General features: G+C 44.2%; 2 protein-coding genes across 2 annotated transcripts in view; one reads left to right on the top strand and one right to left on the bottom strand.

Moving 5' to 3' along the window:
- LOC103923599 (chromosome unknown open reading frame, human C6orf132) overlaps positions 1-734 on the top strand; it is a 10,674-nt gene extending 9,940 nt beyond the window's left edge. The window contains exons 5-6 of the mRNA XM_009331982.1: positions 3-211; positions 623-734. Of these exons, the coding sequence (XP_009330257.1) occupies positions 3-211; positions 623-734 (321 nt within the window). The remainder of the gene's footprint in view (positions 1-2; positions 212-622) is intronic.
- A 6,205-nt stretch (positions 735-6,939) lies between these two features.
- On the bottom strand, positions 6,940-10,075 carry WDR77 (WD repeat domain 77; the record flags this gene model as incomplete). Its single annotated transcript, XM_009331981.1, has 8 exons — positions 6,940-7,428; positions 7,641-7,709; positions 8,179-8,287; positions 8,387-8,458; positions 8,735-8,789; positions 9,173-9,243; positions 9,913-9,962; positions 10,035-10,075. Coding segments are annotated over 8 exons (627 nt in total), but the record flags the coding sequence as incomplete, so codon positions are not given.
- Between the last annotated feature and the right edge of the window lies 1 nt (position 10,076).

The following is a 10,076-nucleotide window of genomic DNA, read 5'->3' as shown; positions in this document are numbered from 1 at the left end:
CCTATGGCCCTGGGGGGTACAGCCCCCCGGCCGGGGAGGGGGTCCGCCGTGTCGGCTCTGCCCACAGGAACGGCCCCACGAGCGTGCAGGGCAGGCGGACGTCCATCGATGCTGCTGGGAAAGCCACACCGTATGGCAGTGCCGGGGCTGATGCCAAGTACAAGGGGCAGAACGGGGATTTCTCGCCCGCCAGCGTGGTGGCAGCCAGCAGGTACGTGCTGCCCCCTGAGCTGACCCCTTCTCTGTCCTCTGTGTCCCTTTGATTTGAAGGAGAAGAGTGCTGGGCCCTGGGCTGGCCCCAGAGCAGTGCACAGGCCCAAAAGAAGTCGTTGCCCCTTGGCTTGTGCAGTGCCGCCGGCTGCCTGGCTGTGCTCGCTCCCGGCCAGGGTCTCCTCCTGCCGCCGCAGTCTGGGGCCACGGCTGTGGCATGGTTCCTCCCTGGTCCCAGCCATAACCCTGGCACCCATCGCCCTCTCCTCCCCACGTCACTGAATGGAGACAGGAGGTGACAAAATTTGCCCTGCTCCGCTAGGAAAAAAAATAAAATATATAATTGCAATATTGAATAAAAACAAAGGGTTTCCTTGGCTTTCAGTGACTTTCCGCTCTGTTTTCCCTCCAGACCTGCTCATGGCAGCTCGCAGTATGGCTATGGCGGACCCAGCAACACCTTCACGGTCAGGCCCGGGACACGGCAGCCCATCTCCTACGCCTACCAGAGCGGCCACCGATAGGCTTGTCCGCGGGGCTGCTCCGCCGCCTTCGTCTGGCTGGGAAGGGGTGAGAAGGCGCCTGCGTTGGTCGTCTCCTTCTCCACGGGCACCAGGGACAGTCCCAACCCAGCCAGCAAACACACTGCTTGAAACTACTGATGGAGAAGGCGGGGAATGAACCTGGGACTTGGACTCTTCTCAAAAGACTGTCACGGAGCGTAGTTACTACAGAGGACAGGCTGCTGTCTTGTTACGTGAGCAAACGTGGTTTTCCTTTTCCTATCTCCCGCCCCCCCGTATTATTTTCAAAATTGTAGCCTGATAGGTCTTCCAAGAAAGCCAGAAAGCATCCTTAGCTCTCTTTAAAGAGCATCACCACTGGAGAGATTGTTTTCAGTTTGGTTTTTTTAATTGGTTTAAATCCAACATGCTTGGGAGTAGGGAGAAACCAACTGGGAGATGTGCATAATGGAAACAAGCCAGTGTATAGCTAAATGTAGGGGGATTAAAATAAGGATGTGAGGCCAATGGAATAGAGTTTAGGATGTCTAGATCCTGACCTCTTCTGTCCCTACCTCCTCCAATGGCCTTCAGCAAATCAATTATGCCGATGCCTTAAAAACAGCTCCTGGCTTTCAGTGCCTGTCCTGCCGAGCCGGGGGCAGCTCTGCCATGAAGGTCTGAGCCCCCTTCTCCAGGAAGCAACTGGGGGGGGGGCAGCAGCTTCAGGGGTAGGGGCCCTTGCTTTCCTGCACCTTTTGGTCACTGTAAATGTTTCTGTTGGTAATTATTCTTCATGGAAGAAGGCTGTGAGGCCTGGATGGCTGGCTGTAAAGCACTTTGGAGACTTAAGACATTGAGCAATCCTTCTTTTCCTTTATCAGCTGGTGGGTGTCAGCGACCCACCAAGGTGCTGTGCTGGTGGTGCTTTCCTCGAGGGGTCTCTTGCCACTTCATACCCACGTAAACCCCAGCTCTAAAAGCGAAGCCACGGAGTCCTTATAAACTGTTGTAATGAGAACTTGGCTTTAGTTTGTCTGATTTGGGGGACTAAGAAGCTAAATTTTGGTGTGATTGTAGAGTATTCGATGCTCCTGGTGTGTGGAATGTCTGCAGTGACATACCTAAGGGACCTGGCTCCTGCTGTTTCCATAAGCACTTGTCGGGGTGCTGGGCGTGCGTGCAAGCCTGTCCCTGCTTCCTGCCAGTGCCTCTCTGAAGGAGCTAGTGATGGCTATGCGGTTGGGTGGGAGATCTGAGTAGCCTTAAAGAGGGTATTTTATACTACAGAGCGAGCAATACAGTTTCACGATAGCTGACCAAAGTTTTGAATAGCCAACTTCCTGAAATTAGAAATATATAATCTTCCTTATAGGTAAACTTGCTGAAAATCACTGTAAGATAAGTGTAAAAACTTGTAGAGAATGTTTTCTAATCACTGACAAACTAAAAGCACTTTGAGACATTAGTCTACTTTTATGGAAAGCACTTTCTATTTTCAATACTACGCAGTATCATTAGTTCCACTCCAGCTTATCCTGTATTGCACGCACGTGTGTATGCGTGCATGTAAGCAGATTTTGCTCTACAATTCAACTCAAAATTCAGCGATAAATTTTCCTTCATGGTGGAATTTTCAAGAGTTATCTTGATATTAATGTCATGTTGTTGACATTCTATGTTTTATGTTACTTCCAGCTTTATCTAATAATTTAAGGGTTGTTTCAAATATTGCAGCAGCATCAAAGTATTCTGAACTGTACTTTGCTGTGAATAAAATGAAAACGCAAATACCATTATCGGTCTAATAGCTAATTCAAATGGCATTTTTATGCCAGTAAGTCGCGGTGACTTGGAAGATTTCCAGACATGCTCACCCCAGCCAGTATTGAAATAGCGTTTTAAATATCTGGGTGCTGGTTTTTAAAAAACATTTATGGAGAAAAGTGACTATGGAGTAACTATCCAGGTATTTAAGTGTGCCAGTGTCATGTAGAATAGCCCCCCTGCCTTAAAACATGGAAGTTTCTCCATGTGAGGAGCATCTTGAGGATTCTTACTGTCTATGGAAGTAAAGCCATGATCCTGTTTGAGTGGCTTCAGAGTCATGTTTTAGTACTGGATGAAGTTTCACCAGTTTAACTTGAAACAAAACAAAGAAGCCTCTCTGATAATATTGCAACCTAATTGTTTTTTCTTCCTGATACTTTTTTTTCAAAATAACTTCTAACTGCAAATTAATTCTCAAAAGCAGTTTTAAATTTAAAGGCTTGTTGGGAGACTTTGGCCTTCAAGATCGACTTTGCCCAGAAATGGTGTGTGTGCAATTTTCCCCCTCAAGAATTCTCCTAAATTTGAGCATATCCCCAACACAAGTTTCTTTTTTTTTTTTTTTTAAGAGCACAATGTGAAACTACAATGGTGACACTTGCTTTGAATTTCAGATTTACTGTTTCACCCAGACACACAATTCATATGTAGTTGTAATATGGTGTTACATAGCGTGGAGTATCTTGTTTCTAGCAGATGTGTGTTTGTTTATATTAAATATTAGAAGCATGATAATGTAAGTCAGTTTTATGAAATAGCCATTATTCATTCAAAGAACACCCATTCTGGGAATGCATAGTGGACTAAGCTGTAACTAAATCGGGTAGGACTCTGCTCACACTTGTAAAACTGGTTAGCGTGAATGTTTTAAGCAGCGGAACTATTCTATTCTTTAAACACTTTGGGCTATCCCTGCTTATTTTGAATGCATTAAGCAAAATTCTAGTATTTCAGTAACAACTAGGCATTTATGCTGGGGCCACTGGGAACTGTTTGTGTTACAAAGAAACCACTGTCAGAGCTGTTGGCAGCCAAAGCACTTACGGAGAAAGTTAAATCCGTAATGAAGAGCAAAGACCTCTCAGCTGCAGGGATGGGGAAGAGTTCCCTCTTCCTTGGTCAGGTAACTGTCAGGACAGCACGTAGATAAACTCTATTCCGATTCCCATTTCTGCTCCTTCTCCCCAGCTCTGTTTCACTATATAAATTTAGCAATAGAAGAGGAAGAAACTGAGGGGTAGTAATGGAGCAAAGCAACCTGCCTTATAGCCCAGTCTTAGTGCTGAAAGCAATCTTGAAGCCTGGCAATGGAATTATTCTCACTTCAACTCTCTGATGCAGTTTGGGCATTCAGGTCTTGATACAACTTAAATTACCCCCTGCAGCTGCCTCTTCCTCAAAAGTACCTGCTAATGTAGTATAACTGATAGCTTTACTTGTAAAGTGTCCAAGTGTCTTATTTATGAGCGCCACTGAACACCAACCTTCTTGCATTAAATATGTCTGGACATATTGTTTTATTACACGTGTGGTCTGTCTTTATTTAGTGTTGCTTAAGTGGTTCGTCTGCTCCAAGATCGAGATCTCTGCATGTAAGATTAAAAGGACAGGAAAATGTAGCTCAAACTGGCCTCAGCAACAGTCTGAATTTCAGCTTACCTAGGGCTTGGTCCAATTTCTATTTACCAGTTGTTGATATAAACCCTGTGGCAATTTAAGTGTTTTTAGAAGCCCAATCAAGGCATGAATGGGCAGCTAGCCCTAACTGCCCTGGCACTCTGCAAACACCCCTCACATCCAGCTGGTTAGGCAGGCTGGCAAAGGAGCCTGTGCAGTTCAGCCTGTGCTTCTATAAATAGTTCTTGGGTTTGAGCTTTTCATTAGTAAAGAAACTTGCATACTTATTTGCAAGTCCTAACTCGAATGTTGTACTTAAAATTGAAAATACTGTGTGAGCAATACAAGCGGCAACATAAAAGGCAGGCTTGTCTTCATAGTGGCTTATTCTCTCCACTCCTCAAAATTATACTTATTTACATTCTCACCTCTTTAATCCAGCTCTGGCTACAGAACCAGGTTCATCGGGAGGGAAGCGTGCAATGTGTATCTTGAAGCTTTTACTCTAGCCACAATGTAGTTATTGAAGCATCCCCAAACGTGAACGGCATGTAAAGTAGTCCAGACAGTGTGAGCGTATCGCAAAACCCAGAGAATTCTCCAATTCCTTTGCAGAGAGCTACAGTCAACAAGCTTTGGTGTGGTATTGCCAGTGTTTCTGCCACGCCGCCTGCCTGTTGGTGGGACTATTTAATATGGCCTTGCTGGTACAATCAGCTAGGAGCCAAGCGAACACAACATGAGTGACTCCTAGATAAACTGCCACTCTTCTGTGCTTCTCTTACGATGGCGAAAAAACCAAGTGTAAGTGGCTAAAAAAAAAATAGATACTTTTTAAAGAAATGTCCAAACGTTTGGGGGAGATGCTGCCTTGCCGCTTGTCAAGCTGGCAGCTGCTGCCCTCCTGTGGCAGAACATAAACCTTCACCCAGATGCTGAAACGTTTGGGGTTTTTTTTTTGTGCTGCCACACTAAAAGTCTTTCAGCAATTGTAAAAGAACAGGATTAATATATCGATAATGACCTGTTGTTGATCTAGGCTCCACCTTCCACCACCATGCTTTTTGCCATGGACTGTTGTGTTTTGCTCACAGGGTGGCAATGTGAGGAACTTCACGTGATTCAATACTTGACATTTGAAACTCCTCTTTTTAGCTATGCACAATGGAAAACCTACTTCAAGTTTTGGAAAGAAAAGCTTCCTGAAAACAAGCAGGACTGACTTACAGCCTGCCTTGCACTAGTGCTGAAGAATCATAGGACCCTAGCATTAAGCAGTAATACGGTGCATATTTATTTAAGAACGGCTTTAATTTCAGGGACTGAAATCACAACTTCACTGGAACTGTGTGAATGATCTCAGCTGGCTCTTCAATACTACAGAAGTGGCCCAGTGAAACTTATACCCAGGTACAAATGAAAACTATGATTTATTTAAAAACCGTCTTCCACTTTTTCCAAGACAACTTTTTCACAAACAGCACAAGACCTATTTCAGTTTTCAGTACACCATCAGAGGTCCATAACAGGTAACTTTTTAGTTGTTCGAGGGGTACTTTTGAAGAAATGTGTCAGTTTTTATAATCATTTACCTTTTCCTTGTCATACACTGCCCTAGATCAGGATGTCTGCTCTGTAAACACCTTTATGACACGGGAATTGAAAAAGCAGCAAATGAGGTTTAGAAAGAGTATGAGAAAAGTACAGAGCCTGGGAAAGCTTAGTCTGCCTAAAGATTAATTGTGGGCTCTGCATAATTTGGATCAGCTAAAACCTATGTTTATGCAGGGATAAGCCCACTGGAAGTGGTGTATGTTTTAGTGTTGCTATCATGCTAAAGAAACAGGAGTAGCATTCATCTCAATAGTATTTTTTGTTTCATTAGTCAGGACCTGCTTTATACTGTCTAGGAAATATTAGGCCAGACCAAGCCACATCTAGAGCAGTGGCAATGCATGCAGAGCAATGATTTTTTTCAGTTAAGTATGTTCCAGGGAAACAGTTTAGTTTGAAAAGTATGTGGTATATTACAAAAAACACCTCTAAGGATTATATGGAGTCTGTTTTGGGGATTATGGGAATGCTTGGTCCCCTCAGTCTCCAGCACAAAAAGCCACTCATCACAAGTGCATAAGGAGTCTCATTTATCACTAAGCAGTCTGTTTATAGGAGCAAGCAAATGAAAACTGAAGTCCTTAGTCCAGTTTTTCCCTTACATAAACTTTTGTTCACAGGCCTTACCTTTGAATAAGTTGTCTTCAGCACAGAGGAGATGGAACATGGTGTCAAACAGCACAGCAACGGCTAACTGCTCTTGGCTTTCAGCATGCTGCAGTAACAGCCCCTTTGAGCTGGCCTCAGCTGCAAGCCAATGCTGAGCATCAGAGGTCCCAGTATTTCAGCATGTGTCATGCACTATCACAAAGGTGTTTTAATTACAGGGCTACAGCTGGGATCCTTATCATACAGCATACTTGACTTCTCACACCAAGCACTGGTATCCCAGTGATACCCATCAAGGGAGCAGAAGTGCACAAACAGTGCTCACCATAGGATCCACACTAGTAGGTACTGAAGACCAGCCCTCTAAACCACATGCTGGCAATGAGACAGCAGTGGAACCCTTCTAGCTTTTAAATGCTAACCCATCTTCCCATTCAGTTGGAAGAATTGATTTACATAGCAAAGAGCTTTGCTCAAGGGTGAGGCTCTCGCATCCAGCTAACAAGAGGTGGTGTTTTTAACCTCCCCAAAAATGTTTCTATTAATTCCATGGATGGTTTGGAGAACTGAGGGAGGAATCGAGTCTTTTTGATTTTTTTTATTATACCTAATTCCCTGTCTCTCCAAGTCTCCTCTGTGCCTGAAGTAAATTTTTTTTCTGGGTAAAATACTGAAGTCTTATCACAGGTAAAGCCAACTCCTGAGGAGAGGGTAAAGCTTGGTTTGTAACTAATTTATGCCTAATTCAAAATTACTACAGGAACCTTCTTAGTCACAAGCTTCAAGGCAGACAACAGACCATACCCACTCCAGTTCACACACGCCTTTGACTTCAGCACAATCAAAGTAATGCCAGGAAGGAATTTGGACCATGAGTTTATAAAACTATTCTTTTACACAGTTGACTCCAGAAGCTTCACCAGTTGGTATGGGGACAGTGTGATGTAAAACCTGATGATCCCATCCAACTGTAGTGAGCAAGGCATTGTCTGAAGGAGACCACGATAAGCCTTTTACAAAGTCTCGATGAGAACGGTTTCTGAACCTGGAAAACATGAACACTCCATTAGCCATAAAGCATTGTCACTAAGAGTTTATGGGCTTGTGCAATTCCTAACTGCTAGTTTGTTCGGATGATGCTCCCCTATTTAAGGAGTGTTCTCATCTTCCACTCAGCATACGGATAAATAATTAGCTTAATGAGAAGTCAACAAGACAAACGGCTACAGTAGTGAATACATTCTGTCTAGTACTTACACCTCTGAGAGGTCTGAGTCAAGAACAGCTACTGAACAGTCTTCACTGATTGAAGCCAGTAAGGGTGAACTAGAGGACAGAGATGAGACCACGATTAGAACAATCAAATACAAGAAAGCTGCTTAGGGATAACCTTGCGAAAAGCACATTTCTTAGTGAGCCTGACCCAGGTACAGTGAATTAACAGATACCAAATCTTACAAAAATTTTTTCATCATCATTTGGCAGGTTGCCAGCACACTAAGCGAGAATATTCTATTAGCATCGGAAAGCAAGTAATCCTTCTTCAAGCAGAGGTGACTGTAATTAGAAAAATCCCCACAGTGAGTGGGTCAATAATTCTGAATGCTGCAAGAGCGTTCTTATGTACATTCACACACTCCTTGTCAAAAGTGAGACGTTGTTTTGTTTACTCTATTCTTCACTATCGATCTTGATAAAAAGAACAAAACTAGTACTCATAGGTTTTACTCTAAAAACAAATAAGGCTTTCAAGTGTATGTAGACACACATTCTATGCCAGTATATCAGACTGTACCTATGTGTAGAAAATGCAAACCCCGTGATACTTCGGGCATGCACAGCAGAGCTGAGAGCAGAATCAGGATTCTTTGTGTCTACTAATGCAACTGTTCCATTTTCATCACCTTTAAGAGAGGAAGGGAGAATGAGGTTATTAGCAAAATTGTCATGTGAAAAGGAAGACCTTGATTTGTCTGGTTAAAGTCAGTAAGATCACTCCTTACCCAAAGCAAAGATGTCACTTTTCTGTGGATGCCACATGACTGAGGTAGGGAGGTGATTACAGGCACTGCAAACTGCAAGTAAATAAATTAGGATGAGTGTGAAAAGAGACAGTACAAAGATATTCCTACGCTATCTTAGTTAGCACTGCTACTGCACTAAGACAAATATTTAAAAGCTTATTGTACTTCTGTGATAGTATTAAACTTCCTTAGGTTTTAATAGGCTTTTTCTGCCCAAATGGTCAGATCGCTAGATTTGAAGTTAGACATAGTGAAGTCAGGCATAAAATAATTTATTTCTTCCAACAAAAACTCATACGCAAGTAGTGACTGCATACAGAAACATACCAATTCGAGTAGCTGGTTTCGGGCATCTGGTGTCCCAGAGTAAAGTTCTGCTGTCCTATAAATCCAAAGTGAATGAGAAGGTTTCTACAACTTCTTTGTGGCAGGGCGTAGGCATAACTCAGATTCACTGCAGAACCGCCACTGACCCACATTCAAACCCACACCACCTCTTCCTTTGTGTTAAAAATGATGCTGCCATCAACTGCAAGTTAGCTCCTTCAGTCATCCCCAGGACAGTGCTGGCAACTCCCACATTTTAATACAAACCTGTAGAAATCAGCTTGGTAAGCCGATTGGCAACTTATCAGACTGGAACATTGAAATAACACAGGTACGCAGCTTGTGACACAACAGGTGGTTTCTCAGTAAGTGCACTTAACTGTAAATAACTAAAATATCGCTTTTATTGGGTAGATTTAGACAGAGAGCGAGCTTTACCTCAGCACAGGACAGGAACACAGTGTCCTTACCAGGACAGGAAGCCACACATGTCACTGAACCGGAGTGAGCTACCAAAAGCACAAAAGGATAAAGAGCCTCAAAGATTGTATCCAACTTTCCCGCATATTCCCAAGGACCGCTGAAGGCACAGCAGTGTAATAAAGAATAGTTTATGCCCAGATACAGGGTTAACTTCTACTCAGCAATAGCCAACTGCTTCCTCCCAAACTGATGAGCTGCCAAATCCAGAGCCACTGCAGTCAAGTCCCCGTGACATGCATAAGCTTGGGGAAGCCCCTCCAGACAGGTCAGTTACAAAGGGGCCGGGGGGAGAGGATCAAACAAAATATGGCCTCTGCTGTGGCTAGAGATCACAATACCACATCTCCTGAGACTGGCACCTCCAATGAGCTGTTGTTCGAAACAAATACGGGTTAGGAGATCACACGATCGTATGCAGGTGGAAGAAAGATTTCAGTACAGAAAAAATACTCTAAAATACTCTTAGAGATGCAAGGCAAACTAAGCCTTATAGCATTCATTTTGTGAGGACAAATGAACAACAGACAAAGAAATAAGGCTGTGCTGGAAACTCCACAGACTGGCAGACATTCGATCACGGCCCCAAGTGTGGTTTGGCAGACAGATAACCAGCGATGCTGCTGGACTGAGCTCAGCCTGCAGCAACCGGCGAGGGGCCAGGAAGAGCCGGGCGATGGGGCCGGTGTGGCACTCACCTCTGTAGGAGTGCAGCACCGTCTGCTGTGGGAGGTCCCAGACCTTCACGCTGTGGACAAGAGCGAGCAGTCAGCACCCGGCACCGGCCCTGGCGCACGGCCGCTGGGCTGGGGACACTCACCAGAAGTCCCTGCCGCCGCTGACAGCCTGGGTGCTGCCGGCC

This window comes from Pygoscelis adeliae, unplaced genomic scaffold (genome assembly GCF_000699105.1).
Source record: "Pygoscelis adeliae isolate BGI_AS28 unplaced genomic scaffold, ASM69910v1 Scaffold189, whole genome shotgun sequence".
Lineage (NCBI taxonomy): Eukaryota > Metazoa > Chordata > Aves > Sphenisciformes > Spheniscidae > Pygoscelis > Pygoscelis adeliae.
This window is presented reverse-complemented; position numbering and strand designations above follow the sequence as displayed.